General features: G+C 36.3%; 1 protein-coding gene across 7 annotated transcripts in view; it reads left to right on the plus strand.

Moving 5' to 3' along the window:
- Positions 1-17,707, plus strand: part of TBC1D12 (TBC1 domain family member 12) — a 113,603-nt gene that overhangs the window by 47,829 nt on the left and 48,067 nt on the right. For 4 of the 7 annotated variants that reach the window (XM_005657433.3, XM_021074011.1, XM_021074013.1 and 1 more), the window contains exon 2: positions 12,765-12,888. In XM_005657433.3, the coding sequence (XP_005657490.1) occupies positions 12,765-12,888 (124 nt within the window). Of the gene's footprint in view, positions 1-12,764; positions 12,889-16,444; positions 16,482-17,707 lie in introns of those variants that run through there. The other 3 variants (XM_021074014.1, XM_013990463.2, XM_021074015.1) reach the window with 2 other exon arrangements.

Consider the following 17,707-nt stretch of genomic DNA (forward strand, 5'->3'; position numbering starts at 1 on the left):
TGGTTACTCTCTAAGGTTCCTGGCAGCTCTGAGGCACTTAAAAAAAAATTATAACCTTTACTTTCAGCATTGAAATTCTGTGTTTTTTTTTTTTTTTTGACAAAGAATAAATGATATTGAATTCTGTCCTTTTCTGATAGTTCTGATCTCTGGCAGTACTTAAGTTAGTTAAACAGTGTGTATTAAATTAACTTCTCTATTTTTGATTTTTAGGATTTGTAATCATGACAAAGACAAGATCTAAAAACAGCCTGAAAAAAACTTCTTGGAATTAAAAAAAGCCTAAGTTATCTGACAAAAACAAAAAAACTGCCTTTTTCTTTTTTTTTTTTTTTTTTTTTGCATATAGTCAGCTGAAAGTCTTTTTCAAGTGAAAAATGATTGAGGTTTGGAAAGAATGTAAGTAATCTTCATGCCAGATCTTTAATCCAAAATATTCAAGGGTGGCCAGAGTACTGCATCTTAAAGAGACAGTGCTTACACGTCTTTGAATTAAGTATGTAGTTAACTGTGGCATTCCATGTTCACTAGATAATGTTTTCTTTTTGGCCTTCTATTATACTTTGGGGAAACTTAAGTACAAAGTCCAGGAAGTTGCTATGTTCTCAGCAGTCCAACTTCTGCTAGACAGAGTTTGAAGATCAGGTCATGATTTCTAATTTTTTAAGCTGGTTTTACTCTCTTGATTAAAGTTGAACTTTTTCCTGTTTGGAAAAGTATTCTTATGCCTTTTTAATGCACAATTCCACTTAAGTGATGATTAGAATTTATCTAATGACTCTAAAAAGGTAAAATAGTCACATAGATATAAATGTTAGGCAAAAACAGTGGGGTTTTTTGTCTTCTAGAGCTGACAATATTATTGGCAGTAAAAAGATTCAGGATTAGGCAGTCACAGTTTTCTGTAGTGTCAAATTATACAATCTGAGAAAATATGGAATTTACATGGCTGTTGCTCAGATATGTGAGTTAGTGTGCCAATTCTTAAAGACCCAAGAACTGGAGAGTCTACTTTAGAAATTATGGGCAGAGAACTTACATGGTGTGAATAAGTTTTGCCCGTTTTTGCTTAGCTTTATCCTTTAATAGGGTGTAATAGTCAAGCGATCTGACTCTTTTATATCATCTGTAATTCTTTTAGTATAGTACAGGAAATGAAGAAATCATGGAAAAGTGAAACAGACACAGATATATGAAGCAAGTATTAACAAGCAAAAGCCAATCATCAACCTTTATCATAGAAACCACTAAGAGAGAGGCTTGGCCTTTTTTTTTTCTTTTCCCTTCTTTCTCTTCTAATCCCCACATCAGTATTTTCTTTGTATGCATCTTTTTCTCTATGTTTTCAGCAATTAAGAAACATTAAGCTTCTGTTTCTCAACTGTTGCTCTTTCTTAACTGGTGCAACAGATTTTCTTAATTTCTTTTTGTTATAAAGAGAGGACACAAGTTAGTGAAGAGAATGGAAGATTGTGTTTGTGTCTCTTCATGTGTATGTAGGTGGTTTTCTTTGCAAACAGCATTGATTGGTGGTGGAGAGTGAATTTAATGGAGGAAAGATGGATTACTACTACCATTCCCTATTCTCTGTATATACTGAAAAAAATGTGTCACAGAATGAAACACACAAAAAAACTGCAAACTAGAAAACATAGTTTTTAATATTTCCCATATATGTAAAGCAATAAGACATCTTTCCACCTATAAAAACTCGACTGTTGGGGTTTGGGAAGAACACGTAGTTATCAGCCCATCTGAGTTTGTAATCAGTAGAGAAAAAGACATGGACATAGGACACAGACATATGGGCCCTCAAAACATCAGCTTTAATACTGATGAAATCTGGGTTGAAAGACATGCCTTTTGGTGGGCAGTAGGCCTCCTAATGCTTCACCCAAATTAAATTTATGCAGCTAATCACTAGCACAGCAGGCCTTTCCTATGGAGATGGGAAACGGAGGGATGCAGAGAAAGCAGCCTGCATATTAGAAAAGTAGAGCACATTGTGTCTTCTCTGCTATGACAGGCAGCAATGTCTGTCACCAAAATTTCTTCCCCTCAGTTTGAGATAAATAAGGGGGCAGGGAGAAGCTAGAAGTGTCCCTCTCCCCTGCCCCTCCTCTGCAACATGAAACAGGCAGAATGAATGACCCTTCCCCCAGCACTGCCATATAAATCTCATTTAGACCATCAAGTTCTGCCTCCAGAATATAGGAAGATTTGTCCTCTTTCAGGTGTGGGTGCTTGAACATGTTTAGTTTGTTTTGCAAAGAAACCTTTAATGTTGCTTTAAATTTAAGAACTTTGGAGTTGGCCCTGCCCGGTGGGTTGAGAATTGGGGTGTTGCTACAAGCCGAGGTGTAGGTTGCAGTGGCTGGGATCTGGCCTTATTGTGGCTGGGGCATAGACCGGCAGCTGCACCTGTCCAATTTGACTCCTAGTCTGGGAACTTCCATATGCCTCGGTTGCGGCCTTTAAGATAAAAAAATAAAACCTTTAAAATTTTTGAATGTCTTAGGGGATAGGAAAAAGGGTGGGGGAGTGCAAATTGTGTGTGTGTGTGTGTGTGTGCTCTTGCATGCCCCTGCATATTTGGTTTGAAAAGGTGATGAGGAATCTAGTCCCACACATTTATTTGCATTGAGACCTCAACTTTCCCAGTCCCCTGACAGTGGACTGGGCGGGACAAGGGATTGGGTGTGAGAAGAACAATGGAGTATGGCACATTGTTAGTCTAGTTATATGTTTTCTTATTGTGTTTTACCCTTAAAGTGGAGATTCTCTTCCTGGGTTAATGAATAGAAGCCCATTTGATATGTAATGTTGTTTTAATATAATTCTATATATCTATAAAAGTATTTTAGAATTAGTTTTCATTGCATTGTATACCATTTAGCTACATTATAAATAGTTTTTGCAGTGAAGGATAACCTGAAAACCCAGTACAAAATTTCTTAGTGGCATAAGAAATTAATGTGAAACATTATCTGAAGTTTGGCCTGTCTTAGCAATTGGCTGGATACTTGTAGGTTCCAATTCTTTTATGAAAATCCCTTATAGTAACCCAAATTTACTGGTATTTGGCTTTGATTTGTTTCTTATGATTTAATGAGAATTTAAACTTCATTCTGAACTTAATATGATTGTAATATTGTACTATAATATATATTGGAACCAGACTTTTTATTGTAGAGGTTGTTTTTTTGCTTTTTTCCTTTGCTAATCATAGCAGAAAATACATCCATTCAAAGACCTATTTTTGCTTGGTTTAAGAAGTTAATATTGGGAGTTCCCGTCGTGGCGCAGTGGTTAACGAATCTGACTAGGAACCATGAGGTTGCGGGTTCAATACCTGCCCTTGCTCAGTGGGTTAACGATCCGGCGTTGCCGTGAGCTGTGGTGTAGGTCGCAGACGCTGCTCGGATCCTGCGTTGCTGTGGCTCTGGCGTAGGCTGGCAGCTACAGCTCCGATTCGACCCCTAGCCTGGGAACCTCCATATGCCACGGGAGTGGCCCAAGAAATGGCAAAAAGACAAAAAAAAAAGGAGTTAATATTCCTTGTAGTTCTCTTGCAGCACAGCAAGTTAATGATCTGGTGTTGATACCACAGTGGCTTGGGTCACTGCTATGGCTGGGGTTTTTATCCCTGGCCCTGGAACTTCCACATGCCATGGGGGTGGCTTAAAAAAAAAATTCCCTGACTTTAATTTTGGAACTCTAAAATATCCTTATAAATTAATTTTGCATATAAACACATGCACACACATGTTAACAGTTTTTTGTTTTTTTTTTCTGTGTGTGATGCAGGATAATTTTTAACAGCCTTTACTCAAATTTATGTGTGTTTGCATTTTGGCTGTGAATTTTTTTTTTTTTTTTGGTCTTTTTTTTAGGACCACACCAGTGGCATATGGAGGTTCCCAGGCCAGGGGTGGAATTGGAGCTGTAGCCACTGGCCTATGCCACAGCCAGAGCAACAGCAACTCAGGATCTGAGCCGCGTTTGCGACCTACACTACAGCTTGCTACACAGCGGGATCGATCCCTAACCCACTGAGCAAGGCCAGGGATTGAACCTGCATGCTCATTGATACTACGCACGATGGGAACTCTTTGGCTGTGATTTTTAGAGTACTGTTCTGGAGTTCCTGATGTGACCCAGTGGAAATAAATCCGACTGGGAACCATGAAGTTGCAGGTTTGATCCCTGGCCTCGCTCAGTGGGTTAAGGTTCTGGCATTGCGATGAGCGTGGTGTAGTTTGCAGATGCGACTCAGATCCTGCATTGCTGTGGCTGTGGCATAGGCTGGGAGCTGTAGCTCCGATTGGACCCCTAGCCCGGGAACTTGTGTATGCCGCAGGTGTGGCCCTACAAAGCAAAATAAATAAAGAGTACTGTTCTGTGACTTATAGAAGTCTCATATATATTAGTGATATGCCTAGCCTCTAGTTTTTCATAAGTGTTTTCAGTGTGGTTGGTAGTGATTACAGTATCTAATTGTAGGTAAAGTTATAGAGAGATAACCAGTTCCAAAGACTCCTTATAAAACTCTGCCCATGGACAATTTGCTCATCTGTCATGTATATTAGCATCTTAGATTTGTAGTCACATTCTGTTGCTATGTCTGTATTCTCAGCCAGGTCGTATTGTTTGAAGCTGTGCTTCACTGAATTTGAAAAAAAAAAATGCTTATGCTCTTTTATTTAATGGTTACCCCATTTTAATTATATATGTAACTCTGTATTTCTACTTCAAAAGCACTACTTTGTGCATTGTTGTGAGGAGACAAGCATTTTATAGCTTTTTAGATTTGAAACAGTTAAGATTATAGGTAAAGATCTGAAAAGTTCCAGAAACACACTCTATACACTAGCATGAACAACCCCAAAAGGAAATTGAGAACAATTCCTTTTACAATAGCATCAAAAACAATAAAATACTTAACCAAGGAAGTGAAAGATTTGTACACCAGAAACTAGAAATGGGAATTGACTGCAAATGAACACGAAGGATCTCTTTGATGTGATGGAAATGTTCTACAACTTTACTTTGTACTGTGGTGTTTTTGTCATGAAGGAGTGTCAGATTTTCTTAAAAATTTTTTCTATGTCATCAGAGATGATCATGTGATTTTACACCCATCATTCTATTACTATGCTGAATTACCTTGACTGATTTTAATTTGTTGAGGTACCGTTGTATTCTGGGGGGTAAATCTCACTTGATCATGGTGTATAGTCCTTACATTAGCTGCTGAATTCTGGATTCTGTATGTTAATATTTGGTGAGGGTTTTTGTGTCTAATGTTCATATGGGAATTTGGGTCCATAGCTTTCTATCTTTCCTTTTTTTTTTTTTTTTTTTTTTTTTGTTAATGTCTTTGGCTTTGTATCAGGGTAATGCTGGCCACAGAATGAATTGGAAAGTATTCTTATCTTTAAAGTTTTTGAGAAGAGTTTGAGAAAGATTGGCATTCTTTAAATATTTGTTAGATTTCACCAGTGAAGCCATCTGGTCCTAAGCTTTTCTTTGTTAGGAGGTTTTTGATTATTGAGTCAATCTTCTTATTTACAAGTTTATTCAGATTTCCTATTTCTTGAGTGCGTTTGAAAGTATATGTATTTCTAGGAATTTTTCCATTTCACCTAAGTTATTTGATTTCTTTGTGAACAGTTGTTCATGCTATTCATATATACTCATTTTGGTACTAATGTCCAACTTTCATTTCTGCTTTTAGGATTTTGGATCTTCTCTTTTTTTCTTAGTCAGTCTAGATAAAAGATTGTCAACTTTGTCGATCTTTCCAAAGAACTGGCTTAATTTTTTTCTTTTGTTTTAAACTTCTCTATTTCATTGTATCCACTTAATTTAAAATTTTTTAATTTTTATTTTTTTCTTTTTAGAGCCACACTCAAGGCATATGGAAACTCCAGGGTCAGGGGTCAAATTGGAGCTGTAGCCACTGGCTTAGGCCACAACCACACGGGACCTATACCGCAGCTTACACCAACGCTGGATCCTTAACCCACTGAGCAAGGCCAAAAGGATTGAACCTGCATCCTCATGGATACTAGTTGGGTTGGTTATTGCTGAGCTACAACGGGAACTCCCATTTTATCCACTTTAATCTTTATTATTTTCTTCCTCTGCTAGCTTTGGGTTTAGTTTGTTGTTTTTCTAGTTTTTTTCAAATGTGCTGTTAGATTATTGATATGAGGTATGGTTCTTTTTAAATGTGTTTACAGCTATAAAATAGCTTTTAGCATTGTCTTTGCTTTATCTCATAAGTTTTGGTATGTTGTATTTACATTTCACTTCATCTCAGGTGTTTTCTAATTTATGATTTCTTCCTTGACCTATTGGCTCTTTAAGACTGTTGCGGAGTTCTGGCTGTGGCACAGTGGGTTAAAGGATCCAGTGTTGCTGCAGCTGCAGCATAGGTTGCAGCTACAGTTTGGATTTAATTCCTAACCTGGGAACTTCCATATGCTGCAGGTGGGGCCATTAAATTAAAAAAAAAAAAGACTGTATTGTTTAATTTCTGCCTATTTGCGAATTTTCCAGTTTTCTTCCTGTTATTGATTTATAGTTTCATTTTATTGTGGTTGAAAAAGATACTTTGCCATGATTTTAATATTTTAAAATTTATTAAGACTTTTGTGCATTAACAATATTGTTCATTCTGGAAAATATTCCATGTGCCCTTAAGAATGTGTATTTTGGAGTTCCCACTGTGGTGCAGTGGGTTAATGATCTGGTTTGTCTTTGTGGTGGCACCTGTTTGATCCCCAGCCCAGTGCAGTAGGTTGAGGATCCAGTGTTTTTGAAGCTGTGGCTCAGATTCAGTCCCTGGTCTGGCAACTTCCATATGCTTTGGGTGTGGCCGAAAAAGAAAAAAAAGCATGTATTTTATGGTTGTTTAGTGGAATGGTCTGTGTAGGTCTGTTAGATCTAATTGATTTATAATATTTAAGTCCTCTATTTCCTTTTTGATCTCTGTGGTTCTATTATTGAAAGCAGGGTACTGAAGCCTCCAGTTATTATCATAGGACTGTCTATTTCTTCCTTCAGTATTAACAATTTTTTATTATATATTTTGGGGTTCTGTTGTTAGGTGTGTTTGTAATAGTTATATCTTCTTGCTAGATTAAACTTTTTTTTTTCAACATACAATGTTCTTTTTTGCCTCTTGTAACCTTTTGCATGTGTGCGTGTGTTGGGCTCACATCCACGGCATATGGAGGTTCCCAGGCTAGGGGTCCAATTGGAGCTGTAGCCACCCACCTATGCCAGAGCCACAGCAAAACGCCGGATTCTAACCGCATCTACGACTTACACCACCACAGCCCACAGCAACGCCAGATCCCCAACCCACTGAACAAGGCTGGGGATCAAACCCGCAACTTCATGGTTCCTAGTCAGATTTGTTTCCATTGTGCTACAATGGGAACTCCTCTTGTAACCTCTTTTGACTTCACATCTATTTTGTCTGACAATAATACAGCCACTCCAGCTCTCTTTTGGTTACTATTTGCTTTCAATATAATTTTCCATCCTTTTACTTTCAACCTCTTCTTTTTTAATCTAAAGTAAATCTCTTATAGATAGCATATAGATATTGTTTTAATCCAATCTGCCAATCCAGTCATTCTCCTTTTTTTTTTTTTTAATGGCTGAACCCAGGCCAGGAATTGAATCCAAGCTGCAGCCATGACCTATGCTGCAGATGTGGCGATACCAGACCCTTTAACCCCCTGTACCAGGCTAGGGATCAAACCTGCACCTCTTGTAACCTTTTTTGACTTCACATCTATTTTGTCTGACAATAATATAGCTACTCCAGTGCTCTTTTGGTTACTATTTGCTTTCAATATAATTTTCCATCCTTTTACTTTCAACCTCTTTTTTTTTTTAATCTAAAAAGCAAAAAAAAAAAATCTGTCTTTGTCTCTACCCGCCTCCCACACCCCCCATTCATACCTCTTCCTCTTCCCCAGATCCCAGGGTGGGGGTGGGGGTAGTGGGGGGTGCATCTTGGTTGCTTCCAGCACTTCTCTGAAATATTTAGAGTCCTGACTAGGGCAGTCTCTGTGTTGCAACCCAATAAACCAGCCACCCTGTGCCAGCTCCTCTGGCAGGTGGGGGCGGCTATTGTCTGTCTACTTGTACCTCCTCAGTGATCCAAGCTGCTGCAGTCCAATTCTTAACTGCACTGAAGGGGGTGAAGGGGGACTCCCCAATCATGCTCCTTTTTTTTTTTTAAGGGCTGTGCCCATGCAATATGGAAGTTCCCAGGCTAGGGGTCAAATCGGAGCTGTAGCTGCCGGCCTACACCATAGCCACAACACTGGATCCTCAACCCACTGAGCAAGGCCAGGGATCGAACCTGCATTCTCATGGATACTAGTGGGGTTTGTTAACCACTGGGCCAAGATGGGAACTCCCTTTTATGTATTATTTTGAAGTTATTTTCTTAGTGGTAACTTTAGGGGTTGCAATTAACATCTTAAATTAAAATTAACTTTAAACAACCTAGTTTAAATGTACCACCTTAGTTTCATTAGCATATAAGCTAGTTTCATTAGTGTACAAACACTATGCTACTATACACTTCTTTTTCCTCTTTTATATCGTCATTGTCAGAGAATACATGTTTATGCATTGTATGTCCAATAACATAAATATGTAAATATTTGTTTATTTACCTTTTATTTTTTTTTAATTTTTAAAATTTTTTTGTCTTTTTGCCATTTCTTGGGCTGCTCCGGAGGCATATGGAGGTTCCCAGGCTGGGGGTCAAATTGGAGCCATAGCCGCCGGCCTGCGCCAGAGCCACAGCAACGCGGGATGCGGGATCCGAGCCGCATCTGTGACCTACACCACAGCTCACGGCAACGCCGGATCCTTAACCCGCTGAGCGAGGCCAGGGATCGAACCTGCAACCTCATGGCTCCTAGTCGGATTTGTTAAGCTCTGAGCCACGACAGGAACTCCATGCATTTACCTTTTAAATCACATAGGGAAAATGTGGAGTTATAAACTCCAAGGTGTAATAATACCTTTTTCAGCTTTGACATTTATCTATATAGTTTTACCAATGTTATGTCTTCTTATGGCTTTGAGTTACTTTTCATTTCATTGTTAAGAACTCCTTACATTTCTTGTAGGGCAGATCTGTTAGAAATGAGCTCCCTTAACATTTGTTTGTCTAGAAATATCTTTGTTTTTCTTTCTTTCTTGAAGAATAGATTTGCTGTATACTTTTTTTATTTAAAGAATTTTAAATTATGACAGACTGCTGCTTTCTGGCCCTCATGGTATCTGATAAAAAATCGGGTATTAATCTTATTGAAGATTACTTATTATAGTTGCTTCTCTTCTGCTGCTTTCAAAATTCTGTATTTGTCTTTTGACAGTTTGACTATAATGTGTCTCAGTGTGTATCTCTTTGAGTTTGTTTTGCTTGAAGTTTGTTGAGCTTCTTGGATGTATAGATTCATGTCTTTCATCACATTTGAGAAGTTTTTAACCACTATTTCTTCAAAAAATTTTTTTTTCAGCCCCTTTGTTTTTATCTTCTGCTTTTGGGACTTTCATAGTATGTGTTTTGGTACACTTGATAATGTCACACAAGTTTCTCAGGCTCTGCTCATTTCTGTTCATTCTTTTATCTTTGTGCTCCTGAGACTAGATAATCTCAATTGTCTTATCTTGAAATTTGTTGATTTTTTTTTCTTTTGCTTGCCTATAATCTGTTGTTGAACTCTTTCAGTGAACTTTTGATTTTATTCTGTTCTTCAGCACCAGTTTTTCTGTTTAGTTCCTTTATATGATTCTGTCTCCTTAATGATACTCTCATTTTGTTCTTCATTCTCCCCCACCTTGGTTTTCTTTAGCTCTTTGTCCATGATTTCCTTTATTTATGTCAGTTGATTTAACATCTAGTGACCCCCTTGTCGTGGCTTCCTCAGAAATGGTTTTTGCCAAATTTGCTTTTTCTTGCGAATGGTCCGTACTTTCCTTTTTTTTTTTTTTTTTGTATGTATTGTAATTTTTTAGTTGTGATCTGGACATCCTGGGTATTGTGGTATGTCTGTAAATCCATTCTCCTAATTTTGAGTGATTGCTGAGTTTTGCTCATTGAGGGCTAGAGTCATCCATTTGTGATGTTTCTGAATTGTTTTTGCAAAGTGTGTAATCCTTTTTGTGTGTGCTACAAGTTTATGTTCTGTTATTTCTGTAGTTAGCTGGTGACATGTCAAAGATTTTCTTAAATGTCTGGATCAAAAAAAAGGGGGAACAAATAGAGTTCTGTCTCTTTTAATATACCAATATATACCGCCAATGGAGGCTGCTGTTGCCTGTTCCAGAAACTATCCCTCCTGGAGCCAGTGGGATGCTATCCCCACTTCTGTGGAGAGAGGGGCTAAGGAATGGGGGATGGTAGTTGGTTCACATGCTGTTCACTTAGGAAAGATTAGCAGCTTCTCCTTTCTTGTATTCCCATGGTTATTATAAATGTCCAGTAAGGTTCTGTAGTTAGTTGATTCCAAGTGCTCTTGCTGGCTCAATTTTTACTTTGGTGGAGGGACTGATTTCTGCATCTTCCTAGTCTTTCATTTTACATTAGTGGTGTCTTTTGAAGTGCAGATTTTTTTTTTTTTTTTTTGCTATTTCTTTGGGCCGCTCCCACGGCATATGGAGGTTCCCAGGCTAGGGGTCGAATCGGAGCTGTAGCCACTGGCCTACTCCAGAGCCACAGCAACGCGGGATCCGATCCGCGTCTGCAACCTACACTACAGCTCATGGCAACGCCGGATCGTTAACCCACTGAGCAAGGGCAAGGATCGAACCTGCAACCTCATGGTTCCTAGTCAGATTCGTTAACCACTGCGCCACGATGGGAACTCCTGAAGTGCAGATGTTTTAAATTTAAGCTTAAGTTATCAGTTTTTTCTTTTTTTTCATGCTTTTGGTGTCACATTCAAGAATTCTTTACATAAGCCATGGTGACAAATTTTTTCTCCCGTGTTTAGCATGGTTGCATGGCAGTCCTTTGGAGTGTAGGCAGACCATAAAGAGGCCCATAGGAGAAGCATGGTTTGGTCCTCCTGCCTGGGGAGTAGGAGTGAGCTGTGTGGCATTTACAGAGGGAAGTGGTGCACCAGTGCTGGCAGGAAGCCTTTGGAGTGCCAGTTTCCATATTAACAGAATTGCAGGAAAGCTGTCTCCAGGTTGAGTCACTGAGGCTGCAAGTTTGCTTGCTAAGGGACTTAATGTTCTGGGCACATGACTGAGCAGATTTCACACCCAAACCACTGCAGCAGCTGGAAACCACAGGAGATCAGAACCCCTTTTTCCTGCTGTGTTCCTTCCATGCTCTCTACTGAGAAAGCTTAACGGTCTCGTGTTTATTTTAAAAGGAGAAGTGCTCAAAGGAATTCTGTCTGTTATCATAGAGAATATATTGCAGGATAAATAGACAGCTATAAGGCAATTAATTGATAAGCAGTACATAAGTTATCAAGTACTGTTTAAATTAATAGGCCATCTTTAGAGTCTTGAACTTGTGTTATAAATATGCCAGTCCTCAATATAATCATTATTGAAAATCTCCAGCCTAGATTTTACAGAGAATTGAGTTACTGTATATGGTCCCTGAGATGAAACCTAGAGTATCCTAAGTAGAAGTTACTCTAAATGGTCATCAGTTCACTTCCATCACACACCTAAAGGAAATGAGTGTTTTTTTAATTTATTATTGAATAGCCCACATTCTCTTGTAGGAGTCCATTGTTACTTTTCTAAACTTGTTAAGAAATAGCTTTAACATTATGATTTTAAAACTTACCCTCTTCTTATCACAATAATGTACTTTTAAGAACAGATATGTTAATATAATATTTTAAGTGTAGATGAACTGAATTATTTGGAATTTCAGATAACTATGACTGTAACTGTATGTGCAAATTTAAATTTTTCTTAATGAGTATTTATATCATGGCTTATATGAAGGATTGATACTCATTTGGATTCATCAGTACCTTTCTTATTAGTCCGTGATGCCCTGGCATGCTGTATTGATATATTTGTATTTTGAATATTATTCCTGCTTACATGTACAGTAGATAATTTAGTGGTAAGGATATGGAGGTAATAGGTAAAATCTTTGAACCTTGTGTATATTTTTAAAAAGATTTTCAATGGGAGAGACTTTCTTGGTTACATACTGACACTTTTGCTGTATGTACCTGTCCTAGGAAAATCAATTTACATATACATACATTATAGCAATAGAACAACTACAGCAATAGAGCTCAGTAGAAACCCTTTTATTACAAACAATAACAGATCATTATTGAAAATCCAAAGATTTTATTACATAATCCTTTACCTATTTTATACAGATTTTCTTTAACTTTTTTGTTCTCAGATTCTTGGCCTTTATTGTCAAGTACATGTATAGTCAATTCTTGTACACTCTAGCTGATTCAAAGCAAATATTTATGTTTCATTTACACTTGTCATTTTTCTCCCAATTTGTTTTATCTTTAACATCTCCGTTGATGAATCTTCTAATATTTCTATATAAGCCAAGTATTCTTAAATAAGTCTTGTCAGTCTAGTAGTAGTATAAGTAGTAGAAATAATTTTATTTAAAAGTATTTTGCATTTGTCTTGGGATTAAGCAGACTTTAAAAATTATTATTAAGTAGTTCCTTGGTTATCAGAAACACAATTCATGTCACTTTTTTGTGTTTCAGAAATCTTTTTCCAAAAAGGGCAAAGGAACTCAAATCAGTTGTACATAGTGCTCCTGGTTGGAAATTATTTGGTAAAGTCCCTCCCAGAGAGAATCTTCAGAAAACTTCCAAAATCATTCAGCAGGTAAGTATTAATATAGCCATATGGTTTTTCTTGCTTTTCAAATATTCTTTTTTAGATAATTAACCAAATTCTATTTTCATTTTTTTACATGTAAAATTGGGGTGCTCTATATATTTGTAATAACCTTAATTTTTTTTAAACATGACACATTTTCAGTTATATTGTATGGTTGTGAAAATTCTTTAATCTAACATTGATTTTATTTCCTAGTTATTCCTTGGGTAGCTTCATCTTCTTTTTCTTCCCCTTAGCTGACTATTCTCACCCCATCCTTTGACTTCTAATTGATCATGGTAGCATATGCCAGTGGCACAGATTTTGAGGTTGAACTCCTTCCTTGGTCACTTTTCTGATTTTCAGTAACCACGGTCTTTGTGAGATGGGTGGGTATACTGTCCGTTTCTAGTAATTTAGAAGCTAATTCTTATTCTTAAGAATTCTTATTCTTAAGAATTTCAAATATTATTTGATTCCTGTACTTGTGCTCCTCAGACTAGGAAATTAGTGAGACTGGCAGCAGTGAGACTGGATCAATTTGCAGCATTTTTAAATTCAGAGAAGTTGTTTCTCAGGACGAGATAAAATAATAAATTTCCTATTTCTCCTCTTCGAATTATTGTTTATCAAATTTAGTACAACCAGCATTTATGAAAATAATCACATAAAAGCAATAATCAAATTGTAAAAAAATATCTTTCTTTAAGAATTTAATAGTTGTCTTTTTATTACTCAAAGAAAAACTGGTTTCCCAAGTAAATAAGAAAATAATTTTGAAATCTTTAAAAACATTAGTTATAGTTAATTTTACTTACACTTAATTAAAACATTGAGCAGTTTACATGCTCCTGGGACTTAAAACTATAGTTCTGTGATTCCCAAGCTGTGCCTGGGCACCCATGTGCTGTAGCTAACGCAGGGGGGACCACTGCAAACTCAGTGATACTTTACGTTGGTTGGACACAGTGCAGACTGCTTGAGGTAGTACACAATTTCAACATTAAATGACATTATTGTCTATGGTATTGTATCTTTGTGATTCTTTTTTTTCTGAATTTGCTATGATAAAAATTGGACACTGTGCAAAAATCAGTGTGGGACAGTAAATGAAGGTGGTGGTGTCCAATCTGGTTTCAAGGTTTGTGAAATTATACAGTGCATAACAGGCACACATGCCCAATTAATAATTAATTGTGGTTATTTAAGAATGAAATAAAACTTTTTTCCTGTAATGTGTATGTGTGTGTTATGTGTGCGTGTGTGTGTTTAATGGGTTCAAAGTGTTAGGACATAAAAAATCTTTGCTAAATTGTTGGACATAACTACTTATTAAATAGAATGATTAGGTATTTCTGATGGTTTTAGGGGGTGCCATGAAAAACTACTGAGCCGCTAAGGTCTCTTAATCCAAGAAAGTTTGAGAATTTTTACTATCTGGACATCTTAAAGTTTAACTCTTTTTTTGGGGGGGAGGGTAAATTCTGTAACTTGTCTAAAGTTTACTTACTTGTCTAGAGGACCAAGGTCGCCCTCTAGAGCCAGACCCATGGTCTTGCAACTTAAGATTTGTAGTCTTGAATTTTTATGGTACTTTACCTTGAATATGCATGTGAATATGCTTTTTTTTTTTTTTTTTTTTTTTTTTTTTGTCTTTTTGCCATTTCTTGGGCCGCTCCTGCAGCACATGGAGGTTCCCAGGCTAGGGGTCAAATCGGAGCTGTAGCCACCAGCCTACGCCAGAGCCACAGCAACATGGGATCCAGGCCGCATCTGCAACCTACAACACATCTCAGGGCAACGCCGGATTGTTAACCCACTGAGCAAGGCCAGGGATTGAACTGGCAACCTCATGGTTCCTAATCGGATTCGTTAACCACTGAACCACGACAGGAACTCCTGCGCATATACTTTTATATCTTTATGTAAACTGAACTTCTGTTATATTTTCTTAACATAGGTCTCTAATAACTAGTTGGATACTTACCTGTTTACTGATATGTCTATGCCTTTAGTCTGCTGATTTCATTTTGGAAAGCCAAGGCCTCACATTCCCCCTCCTTTTTATACATATGTTGTTTGAAAGTTTGATGAATATTCAGGAAAAAAACAGCTCTTATTATCATATGGGAACAAGGAGTGGTGTTGAAATGCAGTTTCTATCTTCTACAAGTCCCTTTTCTGGCCTTTTACAGATGATATTTCTCCCAGCTACTTCTTTTAATTTTTGACCTTTCCAGTTGTGTATAGGGATTAGTGTGTATTTTGGTGCCTTTTTCATGGTTATGTTTGTTTTCTGGGAGGTATGATGGCTAATGAAGTCATTGTACCTCTGATGGTTTTCCACCCTCAAAATATATATCTCTTCCACCCTGTGATGGAATATGTTTCTGCTTTCTCTTTCCCTATTGTATGTGTCCTCTCTTCCCCAGTTGTCTCACTTTGCTGTCCTCTTCCCTGCAGTTGTCATTCACAAAGTGCGGGTATGATTTTCTTTTATTAGTAATGGTAAATTTACAACTTTGTGTCTCTGTTCCCACTTGAAAACACTTTTTTTTTTGACAGCCCCGACTTCTAAATTTTGTTAAAAATGAATATAAAAACTACATTTGAGATCTTTGACTCCTTTCAAATGTATGCTGTATGTTTGGAATCAGAAATAAAAAATGCTGTTAGCAGTAAAGCCATGAAGAACGTTACAACACATCTGTCATGTTTTAGTATATGGTCCTAAGCTATTAAGGCTATAGAAAATGAAGGTAGCTAGTAACTCCAGTGTAAAACTGCTTGAAAAAATGAGGCAGTGCTAAAAGTATTAAGGAAAAGAGATTCCTTTGACTTTTCTAAAGATGACTCACTTGCTTATTGAATGGCAAAAACAGTAAAATTTCTTAGAATATTATAGTAGTTGCAGTATTTTATAGGATAAGTATTTTTTAAAGGAAATATTCAGAATGGAGTTGCCATATGTTAAGGAAGACTATATGTTTGGGAGCCAGAATTTTTTTCTAGTGGAAAGACACCTATCATATTATAGTATAAACCAAACTATAAAGTAGGGTTTGCTTTTTTCTATATTAATTGTTAATAGCAGAGATGACATATTATATTCTGTATGAAATATCAAACATAGGAAGATGTGTCACATTTCATTTTCCCTCCACATTTTTAGGTCTTTTAAAATTCAGTTTTTGTGTGAAAAACAATTATTTTCATATGTCTATATTTTTACATATCTTGTCTTATATATGTTTTTTCCCAAGACTAAAATGTTACCATATATAATATTTTTTGCCTTTTCATATTTTGCAACTATAGCTTTTCAGACATAAAAAGTAAAAGATATTTGTAGGTTAAATATTTTAAAAAAATTTTATTGTAGTAAAGTTTATTAAATGATCAGTTTTAGTGCTTTCCATGTTAACAGTAAAGAAACATAAAAATTATTTTAGGATAACAAAGTCAGACTGACTCAAGTTTGACATTTAACTTGACAATTTCCAAATCACATGAATATTCATATTATTATTTTATGAGGATTATCACATGTGTTCTCTTGCAGGTGTGAAATTCCTGCTTGTGGCCATTTGAACCAGTTGGTGAGCCATGTTAAAAATTGCATCTATTAATTTTAAATAGTATTTCAGTTAAATTGTAGTTAAATTGACCTAAGATCTTTGTTTTTCTAAATTAATAGGCTAAAGTTGGAATACAGCATAATTTGTCTTATAACCTCCAAACTGCAATTGAGAATTCAAATGAGCCATGTTATGTATAATTGTAACATGATTGCACTCTAGATTGAGTATACTCTTATTTATGTCAAACTGACAGTCTTTCAGTAGAAAGTATTTTTTTTTTCTTGGCACTGTTTTTATATTGTCATCTTTAATGAGAAAATGAAATTGTAGTACTTAGGTGATGTTTCATGTTTTTCATCACTCATGTGTTTTTCTGAGTGATGTTTTAGTTGAGTGGTTGAATCATATCTTTTGACACGCAAGGAAAAAAGTTTTAAGACACCAATTTACTAATCTGAGCATTTCAAGTTGTCTAAAAGTAGGATAGGTCACTCTCCTCAGTTAAGCCGTTGATTTTGAAATTTTAAACTTTAGGAACAGTAGCGTTGAAAAAAGGACTAGAAAACATGTGCTCTGTGCACAATAAGTTATATAACACTTTGCAAGTGGTAGAGCTTAATTTTCTAGTTTATTTTATATAAACTTACTTTATTGGTGCATGTAGTATTAGGATACTTGAAAACTATTTGTTAGCTTTAATTATGCTTAAATATAAATTCATTTGGTGTAAAATTTGGTGGAGTACTACAATAAATGAACTACTTCATTATTGTTAAATTGTGGAGGGGCTGGACTATGTTCAGAATTTATTTTTGATAAGTCCTTAAAATTGTTACACACTTGCATGCTTTTTTTTTCATATTTATTTACCAATGTATTGTCACCTTGAAAAGGTAGTGGAAAACTACCTTCTAACTGCATGTGTGTTCCTTATTTATAGTTTGATAAATTATGTCTTTCTTATGTGTAGATACATTAATCTCATAAATGTTAATTTGTATGGTTTGAAGATTCAGAGAGGAATTTTTAACAGCTTTGGGCCTGAGCTTCTGGGAGAAGGGAGAGTATGAAACTTAGAAGGTTAAATTAGTTAAAGAAAACTAAAAGAATAAAAGCAATACGTTTTCACAAATTGAGCAGGGCAGAATTTGAGAGCTTTTTTTTTTTTTTTTTTTTTTTTTTTTTTGGATCCATACCCATGGCATGAGGAAGTTCCTGGGCCAGGGATCATACCCATGCCACAA

Source organism: Sus scrofa, chromosome 14 (genome assembly GCF_000003025.6).
Source record: "Sus scrofa isolate TJ Tabasco breed Duroc chromosome 14, Sscrofa11.1, whole genome shotgun sequence".
In the NCBI taxonomy this organism is placed as follows: Eukaryota; Metazoa; Chordata; class Mammalia; order Artiodactyla; family Suidae; genus Sus; species Sus scrofa.